At 57.2% G+C, this 14,933-nt stretch overlaps 1 protein-coding gene across 3 annotated transcripts in view; it reads left to right on the top strand.

Moving 5' to 3' along the window:
- Positions 1 to 14,933, top strand: part of TBCD (tubulin folding cofactor D) — a 188,891-nt gene that overhangs the window by 40,537 nt on the left and 133,421 nt on the right. For all 3 annotated transcript variants that reach the window (XR_007720228.1, XM_050763665.1, XM_050763666.1), the window contains exons 9-13: positions 1,493 to 1,625; positions 5,576 to 5,712; positions 7,300 to 7,360; positions 8,897 to 8,971; positions 14,403 to 14,497. Coding sequence is in view for 2 of the 3 variants with exons in the window: in XM_050763665.1 (XP_050619622.1) it covers positions 1,493 to 1,625; positions 5,576 to 5,712; positions 7,300 to 7,360; positions 8,897 to 8,971; positions 14,403 to 14,497 (501 nt within the window). In the remaining variant the exon portion in view is untranslated. The remainder of the gene's footprint in view (positions 1 to 1,492; positions 1,626 to 5,575; positions 5,713 to 7,299; positions 7,361 to 8,896; positions 8,972 to 14,402; positions 14,498 to 14,933) is intronic.

Here is a 14,933-nt window from a genome sequence, read left to right as displayed (position 1 = left end):
TGCTTGTCACCCTCGCTTGTCCTGCCCACTGTCGGAGCCTTCTGAGAAGTGACTCAGATGCTCTTACAGCTGACCTGGTTTTATAGGCGAGCATTGTGAGTTAAACAGTACCTCTGCCCGAGGTCATGGCGCCCACCTAAAACTGGTGAATGTTCACTTTCTGTCATTTCCCAGCCTCCAGGCAGAGCTTCCCGCAGGGTCCTGCAGCTCCAGCTCCCATCCCCCTGCCCTGTCCCCACCCCACTGCCCCTTTCTCCATCTCCTTGTCTTCCATCACCTCACCTAACTCTCAGCTCTGTCTTCAGCTGCTTTTCTCCTCTCCCTTGTCAGCTGGTTGCAGTCTTGTCCATTTCACCTCCAGCCCATCTCTGAAGCCGCCATGCACGTCCACCCCAGCCTTTGTCTGTCCCGGGAATGTTGTCCTCCTGGCCTCAGCTTGCCCCCACAGCCTCCCGGGTGTCTCCTGCTCGCAGGCTCTGCCTGTCCTGCTGTGCCCAGCGCTGCCTTGAGCCTCCCCTTGGCTCAGCCTCTTGTCCTGCTATTGTTGTTGCTGCATGACACCGAGTGATTCCCCCTGAAAAACAGAGCAAGCCACAGGAACCTGTGTGCTCTCCCTAGCCGCAGTGTGCCCTGTGGCATGTGTGTTCTCCCCAGCCGCAGTGTGCCCTGTGGCCTGTGTGTTCTCCCCAGCCACAGCGTGCCCATGGCCTGTGTGTTCTCCCCAGCCGCAGCGTGCCCATGGCCTGTGTGTTCTCCCCAGCCGCAGCGTGCCCATGGCCTGTGTGTTCTCCCCAGCCGCAGCGTGCCCATGGCCTGTGTGTTCTCCCCAGCCGCAGCGTGCCCATGGCCTGTGTGTTCTCCCCAGCCGCAGCGTGCCCATGGCCTGTGTGTTCTCCCCAGCCGCAGCGTGCCCATGGCCTGTGTGTTCTCCCCAGCCGCAGCGTGCCCATGGCCTGTGTGTTCTCCCCAGCCGCAGCGTGCCCATGGCCTGTGTGTTCTCCCCAGCCGCAGCGTGCCCATGGCCTGTGTGTTCTCCCCAGCCGCAGCGTGCCCATGGCCTGTGTGTTCTCCCCAGCCGCAGCGTGCCCATGGCCTGTGTGTTCTCCCCAGCCGCAGCGTGCCCGTGGCCTGTGTGTTCTCCCCAGCCGCAGCGTGCCCGTGGCCTGTGTGTTCTCCCCAGCTGCAGTGTGCCCGTGGCCTGTGTGGTCTCTGTGGCTGCAGTGTGCCCGTGGCCGGTTGGGCCTTTGTGTGTGCTGCCCCGCTTCAGGTTGGCTCCTGCTCTCCTGACCTCCACTGCTGTTGCTTTACAGCAAGGAAGTTGAGTAGGTTCAACTCTAGCAGCTCTTGGTTCACAATTTGGGATGATGGGGTCTCGGTGATGTCTCCTGCCTCGAGGCCCCTGTGGAGCCGGCTGTTGGCTTCAGGGACACAGGTGGTGCAGTCAGAAGATGCCTGCAACCCTCCCCATGCTGAGTCCGGCTCTTGTTTGCAGCTGCCACCGTCCTCAGGTGCCTCGATGACTGCAAACTCCCCGAGAGCAACCAGACCCTGCTGCGGAAGCTGGGGGTGAAGCTCGTGCAGCGACTGGGGCTGACCTTCCTGAAGCCGAGGGTGGCGGCATGGAGGTAGGCACCGTGAGGGCGGCGCCTGGGGAAGGGTGCTGTGGGGGGCAGGTGCCATTGATGGGGGTGCAGGTGCTGTTGGGGCAGGTGCTGTGGGGAGGCAGGTGCCCTGTTGTGGGGTGGGGAGGCAGGTGCCGTGGTTCTGGACACAGTCGGGGGCACTGTCTGGCCGGTGCTGTGGCTTCCGGGTCCAGTGGTGATGACAGAGAAGGCGCGTTAGTAACAAGTGTTTTCTGCTTTCATTCATTTCTTTAATCCCAGAAGTGTTTCTGATTTTGAGAGGAATGGTTTTCTTTTGGTTATTTTCTGACTGCATCTCCCAGTTGGAGGAACTGCAGCTGGCGTGACAGGAGGGCGGCGTGCGCCTCGTGTGGCTCGGAGTCGGCGCAGCCTCCCTGGTGTGGTGGCGTGTGCGCGTCGTGTCGCTCAGAGTCGGCGCGGCCTCCCTGGTGTGGTGGCGTGTGCGCGTCGCATCGCTCAGAGGCGGTGCGGCCTCCCTGGTGTGGTGGCGTGTGCGCGTCGTGTCGCTCAGAGGCGGCGCGGCCTCCCTGATGTGGACGCGCTGTGGGGAAAGCTGCATCTGATCCGTGATGAGTCTGAGTGACAGGCTCCCTTTCAGAGACTGTCGGAGAAGGTGCAGCCGTCTTTCTTGCTGCAGTGTTGGCGGCTGGTCTCTCAGTGCTGCTGTGGGGAATGTTCAGTGCTGTACCAGGCAGAGTTTTCCGGAGAAGCAGCCCACAGGATGTGTGCATCGGCGAGGCTGTGAGCTGGAGACCAGGAGAGCTCATGGTGGTTCTTGGCCAAAGACCTCAGGGTGGAGACCCAGGAAGAGCTGATTGGTTTTAGTCTGAAGACAGAACAAGGCCAGCTGAGAGATCACCAGGCAGGAGGGCTTCCCTCGTCCTCGGGGAGGGCCGGCCTTTTGTTCTGCTGGGGCCTTCCGCTGGCTGAACAAGGCCCCCTGCCTGACTTTATCTACAGATTCACATGCTTTGCTCGTCCAGAGCCCCTCACATAATAAGCACTAGAAGCAGGTGTGATGAAATAGCGGGGCGCCCCATGGCCCAGTCAGCTTGACATGTAAAGTTAAGCATCACAAGCACTGAAGTGTTGATAGGGAAAATAATCCAGAATTCCTAGTTCTCTCGATAATGATGTACGTGTTGCTACATACATTTCATGTAATTCTAACGTGGCTGAGTTTTAGTTCCTGTTCTTGTGTTTATTTTTCTCTTCCATCTTCCTGTACGTTTCCTTTTTCTTATGTATTTCTAACTTGTTTCCATTTTTATCTCCTCGGTTGGATTTTCATGGTCTCTTTTAGTACCATTCTTTTCTTGATTACCTTCTGTTAAAGAGGATGGACTTACGCTCTGGGGGCTGTTAGATTCCTGGTTCTTCTCACTCTTCCTGCCCAGCCTTGGCTTGAGGCTTTGTTAGGGTGGGTCTGTCTCAGCTCTTTTCCTCCAGGGATGGGTCTTTCCTCCACAGCAGGGTCCTTGCTTTAAGTCTGTAGCCTCTCAGGGTCTTCGGTGGAAGTCACGGCTTTCCCTCCCGTCCTGCTGGGCCCTCTGAGGGTTGCACAGTCTCCAAGTTCTCTGCAGCACTCGGCCTCCCAGCTATTCTCTGACAGGTGCGTCTGAGTCTCGCGTTGTGCTTCCTCATCTTGGGGTGCCCAGGGATCCACGGGAATTTGGGGGCAGAGTTTTGGGGCCCTTTCTCAGCAGCTCTCTTCTCCTCTCCTCTCCCCCAAATATGAACCCTCCACCCAGTGAGACTGCTGCTCCCTGGGCCGTTTCCCTGGTACAGTTTAGAAAGTACCCCTGCGGGGAGGAGGTGGAGGTGGTGCACCTGCAGCTTTCCCTCGCTGGGGATTGTTGCCCTACCTTGGTTGCCATCACCTGCCGGCCAACAGTGGCTTTACGCCTTCTGTCCGAGTCTCACCATTGTTGAGGTCAGGAGGGCACGTACGGAAGCAGCCTGAGGTCATTGTCTTTGTGGTGCTATCTGATCTTTGTGAGGTGGCTGCGCTGCGCACTTCCATGAGGAGAGTGGCGGCTGCGGTGCACGTGCCTGTGGGGCGTTAGGGGAGACTGGGGTCTGGGGTGTGCACCTGCCTGTGGCACATTAGGGGAGACTGAGGGCCGGGGTGTGCTTGCCTGTGGGGCGTTAGGGGAGACTGAGGGCCGGGGTGTGCCTGCCCGTGGGGCGTTAGGGGAGAGTGAGGGCTGGGGTGTGCCTGCCCATGAGGCATTAGGGGAGAGTGGGGGCCAAGGTGTACCTTGGAGTTTAGGGGAGACAAGGGGCTGGGGTGTGCCTGCCTGTGGGGTGTTAGGGGAGACTGGGCCCGGGGTGTGCACCTGCCTGTGGGGCGTTAGGGGAGAGTGGGGGCCGGGGTGTGCCTCCTCGTGAGGCATTAGGCGTCTTGCTGGGTGCCTGACGGTCTCCGCCACAGTCTTATGATGGCTGATGATACTCTGTTCATCCTAGTTACCCTACATAACAGTGTACCCTTAAATTTAGTAGCTTGAACAGTGCACTTTTTCCTCACAGTTTCAGTGGGTCTGGAATCTGGATGTGGCTCAGCCAGGTCCCCAGCCAGGGTCTCTCCTGAGGCTTTGTGAAGGTGCCAGCCTGGCCACTGCCATCTCAAGGCCTGCGTCGGGGGCTTCTGCTTCCATGCTCCTCAAGGGTTCCGTCGGGACCCGGCGCCTTGTGCGCTGTTGGCGGGGACCCCTTTGAAGTCCTTACCACATGGGCCCCTCCGCAGGGCAGCACACACCGTGGCAGCTGGCTTCGTTGGAGGCTGAGAGGCGGGGGGAAACCGCGGCTGTTTGAAAGGTGGCAACTCTCGCCAGACTCTGCGTATTCTCTTCTTTGGGAGGGAATCATTGGGCCCATGCCACACCCTGTGTGAGAGGAACGCCAGGAGGTGGGGGTCACGAGGCCATCTTGGAAACCCGCACTCTCCTTGTTTCCTAGACTTGGAAACTGAGTGCCAGAGAGCTGGAGCTAGGATGAGTCATTTGAGGCAGGTTGATGGTGTCACCATCAGTGTGTGAGTTCTGGTTCTGCCTCCGAAGCCCAAGTTGTTTGTCCTCTGCAAAGCTGTCTCAGGCTACAGCCACAGCAGCTGCCCTGAACTCTCACTGGACACCTTTTCTGCATGAGACCCAGTAAGCGGGACCCACAGCCAGGCCACCTGCCCTGCGCTCACCCTTGGCAGGAGGGGCCCTTGCTCAGTGCGGGGCTGGGCTGCACTCCAAGCACATACTCTCACCGCTCCTCACACAGCTTCTGAGTAGGTCTGTGTTCCCATTTTATAGCGGGGGAAGTGGAGGCGTGGAGTGGCTCAGGAGCTGTGCAGACTCACACAGCAAGCAGGCGTAGAGCAGGCCTGACCAGGAGCCGGGTCCCGGGGCCTGTGCCGTGGGCCCCGTCGGGGATGACGATGCAGGTGCCCACGTGGGTGTGAAGAGGGCTACACGTTGCTGCCTTTTGAGGGGCATTCGGGAGGCAGGATCTGTAGGAACTGGTGACGGGTGAGACGCAGCTCCTGGCGATGAAGGGGACATGCGTGGCCTGGGCGGTGGCAGTGGTGGCTGTTCAGGAAGCAGAGGGTCCCGGAGGCCGGGTGCTTCCCCGGGGAAGGTGCTGGTCCTGTCGTCTGTGTACCCATCATCATGCCTTCTCTCCTGACTTTCCATAATCAAAACTGGACAGCAGGTGAGGACGCTGTGGAATCGCGGCGTGCATCGTGGCTCACACCAGGGTCGTCCTGGCAGTTTGTGCTGATGGCGGTGCCTCCGGGTTTCCCCTTCTTATCCGGTCTCTGCAAAGTGCGTGGAATTTTCACAGGCATCCTTTAAGATTCAGTGACAGTAAATGATTGATTTCAGTCTTCAGGATGCTGTGAGCTGCAAAGCCGATCTGAGGATGCTTTGTTTGCACAGGTATCAGCGTGGCTGCCGATCCTTGGCTGCAAATCTGCAGCTTCTCGCTCAGGGCCAGAGCGAGCAGAAGCCGCTCATCCCGACCGAGGATGCCGACGAAGATGACGACGTCCCAGAGGGCGTGGAGAGCGTGATAGGTGCGTGGGGTCTAAGCGGCGGCCTCTGCTCTTGGGCGTCGTCAGGCCAATTCCCCTCCACTCCAGGACCACACTTCCTTCTTCCCTTCCTGGTGCCAGCACTGTCTGGCCACCGGTTCCCTTTGGCCAGTGCATGGTCACTGCCTGTCCTCTGGCTCCTGAACCCAGGCCTGTCCCTGCCTGTGGACAGTCTCTTCCTGTGTGCCATAGAAGCCCTTTTTCCCACCGCCTCCCTATCTTCCTGACCTGGGCAGCTGGGCGTGTCCTCAGGAAACAGTTCTCCCAGGAAATTGAGTTGGGGTCCCTGGGCTCAGGTCTCTGGCTCCTTGGCCCCTAAACCCTGCTCAGTTCCTTACCTCAGGAGCCGTTTCAAACTCCCTTAAACCACATTACACCTTGCAGGGGTCTCCATCCACGGCCCTTTTCTCCTCCTGTGGGGTCTCCTGCTGCACAGAGACAGCTAGAGCTGTCAGCGGAGCCCCTCACGGCGGCCATCCTGGGACTGGCTGCTGTCCACACACTGTCCTGCCCTCCTGCTGCGGGTTGGATGAGGTCTTCCCTGGACCCAGGCAGGGCCTCATGTCCCCTCCCTGTGAGGCCCCCATCCTCCCAGTGTCCCCAGCTTCCTGATGGGCGGGCGGGGCCGCGCTGCCTGTGCTGTGCCGCCCTCTGCTCACATCCCCTCCGCTCCCTCCAGGGCCGGTTTCTGCCCAGAGTCATCTGCACCCCACCTCGACCGTGACCATCAGGGCGCCTGCGGCGCCGTTGCCAGCCCCGAGCCAGCATGCACTCTGGCCCTTCCCTTGACCTTTGCTTCTCAGAGCCCTCCCTGGTTGCGTGGTAGGCGCCGGCATCTGTGCTGGGCGGCTCCAGGTCCCGGGCGGGGTCCTGGGTCTGCCCTTTCCCCGTGTCCGCCACCTGCCCCAGGCTCATTCCTGTCTCCCACCCCCTGCGGGCAGTCCCCTCTGCCTGCATTCCAGCTGCTGTGCTGGCTCCAGACTGTCCCTCCACCCTCCCCTGTGGTCACTCAGCGAGCCTCTCCTTCCGGGGCTTCCCAGGGCTGCTTGGTGCCCTCGGGCTGAGGCTTCACCCCGGCTGGGGCTTGCAGGGCCCTCACCGTGTGACCCAGCCCCTCCCCGCGTCCTCTGGGCTTCTGTGTGGTTCTTAAAAGTCCGGCCAAGGCCTGGTCCCTGGGAGAGACGTCTTTGTGCAGCCGCTGGCCAGGGCTTTTCTCTGGAAGCTTCCCAGCCCCCTTCGGTCGCCCCCGAGCTGTGGGCCCTTCCCCTGGCCTGGGTGGGGCCCTTGATGTTGGCCTTCACCTGGGGGCAGGCAGGCAGCTGCTCCCTGTCGCCTGCTTTGATGGGGTAGATCTGTTTCTTAGGAACAGAGGACTTAGGAATTTGGCTGTATGTGGTTATTTGAGAAGGGAGAGAAGGAAATGTTCTTTTCCTGTCATTACAATTAGTATTGTTAATGTAGTTCCCTTCATCGTATGCACTGAGTAGCTTATAGGATGGGTCACCTTGAGGCTGGGAAACTAGGAACTTGGTGTGGACTCTGTCGTGCATCACCACCTTCTTCCTACAGAGCAGCTGCTGGTCGGACTGAAGGACAAGGACACTGTTGTGCGGTGGTCTGCAGCCAAAGGGTAGGTGTCCGCGGCCACAGAAGCACCCTGGGGAGTGGACCAGCCTCTCAAGTGCGACTCAACAGCTACAAATACCCGACAACTTTGGAGTGGCAGCGTGGCCCCTCCGCGGCCCCCTCCAACTTAACGTGTGTTACTTCATGGCGTGAAGATGGTTCCCGAGGTGGAGCTTTAGGCTCCTCCGTCCTCTTGCCTCTGGCTGGCCCTGCCGGGTCACGAGCAGACCAGGTTTACCTGTTTATCTTCAAAATGTTCCCTTGTTTTTCCACATCCTCCTCACTGTGCCCCCCTACCTGTTGTTCCCCACAGATGGGGGTCACGGCTTCTACAGTGATGGTGCTCAGGGAAGAGCCCTCTTTTGTGGGGTGAGCGAGGTGCCAGCCCCTCACTCACCCCTCACTAGCACCTGTCATACCAGTGGGAGCCGACACACACCCTGCATCCCGGGCCTCAGTGGAGGTCGTGGGGCACATCTAGTAGGGCCTGGCCTTGAGCACAGCAGGTGGAGCCCTGGCCTGGAGGAGCTGGTGGCCCTGTGGGCTTGGGCTGTGCAGGGACAGTGATATACGTGAAGAAGGTGCTGAGGTGTTGGAGGTCCCTTCTGTGGAGGGGATGAGGCAGGTGCAAGGGCTGGCAGGTGCTGGGGGGCAGAGAGGCCCCTGCTGTAGAGGGGATGAGGCAGGTGCAGGGACTGGCAGGTGCTGAGGTGTCAGGGAGGTCCCTGCTGTGGAGGGGATGAGGCAGAGGCAGGGGCCAGCAGGTGCTGGGGGATGAGGCAGGTAGAGGGGCCAGCAGATGCTGGGGGATGGGGAGGCTGGTTTTTGCCCTTGCTCTCCTGTGCATCTATGCTGGGTCAGTCCATACGATGAGCTCTAGGAGGAGCTCCACAGGGCTGCAGGGGCTCATATAGGCCTTTGTGTTGCTGTTCACGGGGGATGGCTTCTCAGCCCGGAGCCTTGTCTGGTTGAATGTGATAGGCCCATGCACTGAGAGGCTGGGCAAGCCTTCCCAGGGTCCTTCCTGGAGGCCTCTGGCCAGGACCTTCCCCGCGGGGCCATCTCCAGGGACTTGGACCCTGTGAGCCAGCCCCAGGCGGCCTCCCTGTGGGGCCGTGAGCCCATCTCACCTGGCCTGAGGGGAACCTGCGCAGTCAGTATTTGGGGCGGCACAGAGGAAGCCCTGCTCCAGTAGGGAGGGTCAAGGGGAAGCCCTCAGCTTTTGCCTGCTGCCTCGCTGCCCTCAGCCGTCACTGGTGGCCTGCGGTGTCCGCGTCACGGTGGTACATGGTGACCTGCCCCGTGCTCCGTGTGCTCACTCGTCCCTTTTGAATCTGGCTGGCTTCAGACGTGTGCAGGCTGCTTTACCCTTCGGCGTATTTTACCACGGGGGCTCCGAGCAGGGTGTAGGCTTTCCTGGAGTCGGCCCTCCTCTCCTGGTCTCTGGAGGAAAGGCTTTTGTTCAGGACGTTCACACGTGTCACGCACGCCCTTGGCGACAGGCTGGTGCCCCTGACGGATTGCTGCGTTTCTCTTTCAGCATCGGTAGGATGGCTGGCAGGCTTCCCAAAGCCCTGGCGGATGATGTGGTCGGGTCTGTGCTGGACTGCTTCAGGTATGTGAGAAGAGCCGGGGAGGTGTGTGGGCCTGACCCTGAGTTGAGAAGCCCTGGCTTTCTTTATACCCTTTCATGCTTTATTTTCATTGAGCTGTTTGTCAGACTCCAGAAGCTCTTTTTTCCCCCTTTTGAAGTTAAACTTGAGAACTCTTGTTATTTCTGGTATGTTACTTTTATCAACGCCTTTCTATTTAAAAACCTTAAGGGAAAGAGAGTCAGTTTAGACATATACCCAGGTAGATGTTTGTTCTGAAAGGAAAAGCTCTATTGAGTGAGTTGGGGCTGCTCCAAGAGCTTTCTGTGGGAGGTTCGGGTCTGCCCCTCACCTGCCCGTTAGCCACGTGTATCACTCAGACCTTGCAGTGAGGCTGGTGTGGCCAAGGCCTGAGTTCAAAGTTGAATTTCATTTTAATGAAATGTGAGGCTTTGGGAGGCCAAAGTGGGAGGACTACTTGAGCCAATGAATTCGAGACCAGCCTGGGCAACGAAGCGAAACCCCATCTCTACAAAGAGTTAAAAAATTAGTTAAATGTGGTCCCAGCTACTTGGGAGGCTGAGGTGGGAGGATCACTTGAGGCCAGGAGTTTGAGGCTTCAGTGAGTCATGATGATGCCACTGCTCCAGACTGGGCAACAGACTGAGACCCGGTCTCAGAACAAAACTGAATTTAGACAGCCACATGTGCTGTGCTGCATTTGTCTTGTCAGCCTTCAGGGAGTTGAGCCTTGCGGCCGTATGGCTTGTGGGTGGTAGAGGTGTGGGCTGGAATGTGCAGGTGGCAGGGCCTGGGGTTTCAGCCTGGGGCCTGCAGACCAGCCCTGGTGTGGTCACACATATGAGGCATCGATCTGTGACCTCCCCAGGGATTCTTCCTTTTGCTTGTGTAAATGTCTCTCCCAGTTTTGGAAGCAGAGGACTGAGAACAGGCGTCCAGTTTGCTCAGGACTCCACTTTTGCTTGTGTAAATGTCTCTCCCAGTTTCAGAAGCGGAGGGTGGAGGGCAGGCGTCCGGCTTGCTCAGGACCCCGGGCGTAATGTCTCCCAGTTTCAGAAGCGGAGGGTGGAGGGCAGGCGTCCGGCTTGCTCAGGACCCCGGGCGTAATGTTGCTCTGCATTAGCCCGGACACCGTGGAGAAAGCTGTCTGTCAGCACTTTGGAGGCTCCAGTTCGTGCTGCCTGTGAGTCACCAGGGACAGCTCCGGCAGCTGTCCACAAAGTCTTGTTTTCCTTCTGGAGCAGGTTTCTTGTGCACTTAGCCTCCAGCCTGCTCAGTGACAATTTCAGGAGCACAGGAAACAATGTGTCAGATATGGGTCATGTTTTTCAGAGCAGTGAGCACTCGTGAGAAATGTTCTTCCAGTGGAAACGTTCCTAGCAGAAGCACGTTCTTTATTGTAACCGCTTGATGGGAGGCGGGGTTGAGGGTGCTCCGAGCTTGGCTTCTCCATAGGACGAGACCTCCAGCCTCGTTCCAGTGTGTCCCTGGAGCTCCAGCCTCGTTTCAGGTGTGTCCCTGGAGCTCCTTTCTGGTGGTTGTGGTGGGCGTACGTCCTCCTGTCACCTGGTGCCACCTGCGGCCTTCACAACAGTGTGGTGGGCTCCAGGCCGGGCCTGCCCATGCCTCTCTGGACTTTGCCTCTCTCCTCCGGCTGCTGGGCTGCCTGCTCGTCAGGCCTAGTGTGTCTCCTGAAACTCACTGTGTGTCTTTCCCCCCAGAAGGTGCAGCCTCTCTGGATTGTGTGTTCCTTACTCCAGCTCACCATCTTGGTCTGGTTTCATTTGTCCTGGCTGGTTTAATCTTCACGTGCTTCTTTACCTTTATTTTTGTAATTTTAATGCTCTCATTCCATTTTTGTAGCTAGGTTCTGGGACAGGGGGGCCTTTTTACTGTGGATTTCTCAGGACCTTCAGCCCAAAGCAGCTACAGGGCTGTCACCCTGAGTCCTCGCGGATGCAGCTCTGGTCAGCGCCTGCCTCCCCTTTCCCTGTGTGCTCAGCATGTGATTATCAACCATGGCATAGAAAGGTGCAGCCTCAGAGCAGGATGTCTGAAGACACCAGGAAGCCAGGAGTTGCTGGTGCGTGGGGCGGCCCACAGCCCTGCATGGTGGCTGCTCCAATCTTGTCCTTCCCTGGGATGTGTGGTGAGCTACCAGCCTCTTCTGAAACGGGTTGGAGAAAGGGCATTAATTATATTAACTGTAAGAACACCCAGCACCCAGGACGGTTAACTTACTCCCCGCTCCATTTCTGGGCTGGGTTATACAGAGTGGAGCTGCACCCATCCCCAGGGGGTTCAGGACCTGTGTGGCTGGTGTGGCTGTCCCCAAAGCATGCACGACTCCCTCAGGACCTGGGGCCCCCTTCCGACTCCCATCCCCGGTCCTGCAGCATTACCCAGGACCCAGGACGTAGTGCCAGACCACAGGCTGTGGCAGAAGCAGGGTGCCTTGGAGAGGAGTGTGTCTGTGTCTGTGCCAACCCCATTGGGTTCTCCCATGAGCAAACCAAGTGAACCTGTGCCCAGGCCCAGCTGTGGGTCCTGCTGACTTGCCCGAGCGTCTTCTGAGACACTTGGTGTGGAGCGTTTGGAAGCCATGGCACCACGCTGTGCCCCCGCCACCCACCCCCACCCTGTGTCAGCAGGAGCCTCCCCACATGGGTTCCTTCCTGCTCCAGCTTTACAGTTTCACTGAGGTTTTAGGCTGGGTGATATGTTAGTTCAGAATTGAAACTGAAGGGAAGAAGAAGAAGACAGCCTCCCCCGCTCCACAGTGACCCGGGGCACCCGTTCCTCATCCCTCATCCCCCTGGGAACTGATGCAGGTGTGATGGGTACAGAGCTTTTTTTTTTTTTTTTTTTTTTTTTTTTTTTTTGAGACGGAGTCTCGCTCTGTCGCCCAGGCTGGAGTGCAGTGGCCGGATCTCAGCTCACTGCAAGCTCCGCCTCCTGGGTTCATGGCATTCTCCTGCCTCAGCCTCCCGAGTAGCTGGGACTACAGGCGCCCGCCACCTCGCCTGGCTAGGGTTTTTTTTTGTATTTTTTAGTAGAGACGGGGTTTCACCGTGTTAGCCAGGATGGTCTCGATCTCCTGACCTCGTGATCCGCCCGTCTCGGCCTCCCAAAGTGCTGGGATTAGAGGCTTGAGCCACCGCGCCCGGCCAAGGGTACAGAGGTTTTCTTGGTTTGTTTCTGAGATGGAGTCTTGCTCTGTCACCAGCCTGGAGTGCAGTGGCAGGGTCTCGGCTCACTGTGATCTCCGTCTCCTGGGTTCAAACCATTCCTCTGCCGCAGCCTCCTGAGTAGCTGGGACTACAGGCGCACACCACCACAACGCCCGGCTAATTTTTTGTATTTTAGTAGAGATGGGGTTTCACCATGTTGGCGAGTCTGGTCTTGATCTCCTGACCTTGTGATCCTCCCTCCTCGGCCTCCAGAAGTGCTGGGATTACAGGCATGAGCGACCGCGCCCGGCTGTTTTGTTTTTAGAGATGGGGTCTTGCTGTGTTGCTCAGGCACCATGGTAGCTCACTGCGGCCTCTACCCTCTGAGTTCAAGTGATCCTCCCGCCTCAGCCTCTGCGTAGCTAGGACTACAGGTGTGCGCCACCATACCCGGCTAATTATTTTATTTTATTTTGTAGAGATGGAGTCTTGCTATGTTGCCCAGACTAGTCTTGAACTCTTGACCTCAAGCAATCCTCTTGCCTCGGTCTCCCAAAGTACTGGGACTATAGGCCTGAGCCCTGTGCCTGGCTCAAATTGTTTCTTTCATTTTACACAGATAGTGGCTTGCTTGTCACGCTTCTCCACCAAACGCATCTTTGAGGCCATTGTACGTTAGTGCTGTTTCCCTTGCACTTGGTAATCTGAGACCCATGTAGCTGCGACTCTCTCTCTCTGTTCCTCTCCCACTCAGAGCTTCCACCACTTTCTGTTGTCTTCCCTCCCGAGACCCCGCTGTGCGCCCAGGAGCGCCTTCAGCTTGGGTCTGGGGCAGGAACTCGCTCCCAGCTGCTTGGTTTCTTGCCCCTGTTGTCCATGGCCAGGGCCCCCTCTCCGGTTCGGCGGTGCCGCGGGCGGCTGGGCCTCTCAGGCGAGCCTCATGCATGGATGGCACCCCCTGGACCCTGCCGCCCTCGCCACCGTGCCGCAGTGAACACGTCTGATTTGGAAGTAAACATTGGCCTGACAGGCATTTGTTTTGGTATTTTTAAGTCACGGTAACCTTGGTATTTTGTCAAGTTCATTCAGATGTTACTAAATCTTTGTGAAAGGTGTGAAGCATCTTTCTCCAGTGAAAACCCTAAAGGACACAAGTGCTGATGTGAAAATATGCAAGGGCTCGTGGAGCCTCTGGGCAGACAGTAAAACACCTGGAACTTAGAAAAAGTATAATTGTGGTTGAGGCAGTCGGTGACAGTGAGCTCTGAGGAGCAGCTGGTGTCTGTCTCAACCTCTCCTCTCCTCTGGGCTGGGCACGCCACAGGCGAGGCAGCCGCCGGGTGGACGGGCACTCTCCGATTTTCCTAAGTATTCTTGTCGCTGTTGATGGCCAGCTAGTCATACAACTTAGTGGGTTTTCCTAAACATTTCTTTGCTGTCAAATCAATTTAATGAGAATCAGTAAAAGCCTTAGCAGAGCTTCTGAACCCCACCCCAGGGAAATTAGTAAATATAAAATATTATGACTTGATCAATGGGCATTGCAGTTGTTCATTAAAAGTTCGTATTTCAAGTACTGTGAAAAATCTCGAAATGCCAATTCATTATTCTAGCTTTTAATTTTGAACTTGACTAAACGGTGGGATGTCTTCCTGCTGCCTTTTCTACTGGCATCTTCCTGTGCTAGGATTCCTGTTCTAATACTTTTAATACTGTTAACACTTTTCTGAAGTATCTTGTTTCTTTCTATGGGAGCGTGGGTGTTGCCCGTACTTGGAGTGATACCACTGTGGTGGGGAAACTGCACCTGGGATGGCACGGACGGGACGGTCTCTTTGTTTGGGGACTGACCAAGACTTGTCCTCACTCTTGGGAGATCTGAAGAGGCCCTGGGGTGGGCACGGCTGTTGTCTTTGTACTCAGTCACAGTATGTTATTTCTTCACCCATCTGATTATTTTTTTATTTTGAGATGGAGTCTCGCCCTGTCACCCAGGCTGGAGTGCAGTGGCGCGATCTCAGCTGACTGCAACCTCCGCCTCCCGGGTTCAAGTGATTCTCCTGCCTCAGCCTCCCAAGCAGCTGGGATTGTAGACATGAGCTGCTGTGCCCAGCCTTGATACTTTAAAAACTTATGAATAGGTTTTAGTGTGTCTTACAGGTACAGGATATGGACTTGCCAAGCTGTGCTCCTTGCCATGCTGTGGGCTTTGAACCAAAAACTGACACGTGAGCTGTGGTCTCAGGATCTTTGTTGCTCTCAGTTTCCAGGAGACCGACAAGGCGTGGCACGGGGGATGTCTGGCGCTGGCAGAGCTGGGCAGGAGAGGCCTGTTGCTGCCGTCTCGACTCGTGGATGGTGAGTAGCTGAAGCACGGTCAGTTGTGTCACCAAGGCTGTCTGTGGCAGGCTGCGGCCGTTTGTCTGATCCCATCTCCGCGGTGTGGCCCTGCCACAGGCACACACAGAAGAGCTTGAGAACGAGGTCTGTCCACCTTTTTCTCACATCGGCCTTCGTAATTTCCTAATTGCCTCTTTTTTCTGCTGTGAAATTTTAATGCCACAGATTACCCTGTGTACCTGGTTTTAGAGGGCCACGAATCCTTGTAATGTCTGATTTTCTTACCCCCCACAACCAGTTTTCATTCTTGAGGGACGTTGTTGCCCCTTAAGGACACATGCAGTGGCACCTGCTTCAGTTCTAGAACCAGGTACCGCTGGCAGCATCCTAGGCCACCTGGAGTGACGTGGTGCTCCCTGGAGATGAGGCTCATGCCAGTTTGAAACCAGGGTGG

Source organism: Macaca thibetana, chromosome 16 (assembly GCF_024542745.1).
Source record: "Macaca thibetana thibetana isolate TM-01 chromosome 16, ASM2454274v1, whole genome shotgun sequence".
Classification (NCBI taxonomy): Eukaryota; Metazoa; Chordata; class Mammalia; order Primates; family Cercopithecidae; genus Macaca; species Macaca thibetana.
Note: the sequence above shows the minus strand (reverse complement) of the source record. Positions and strands in the feature narration are given on the sequence as shown.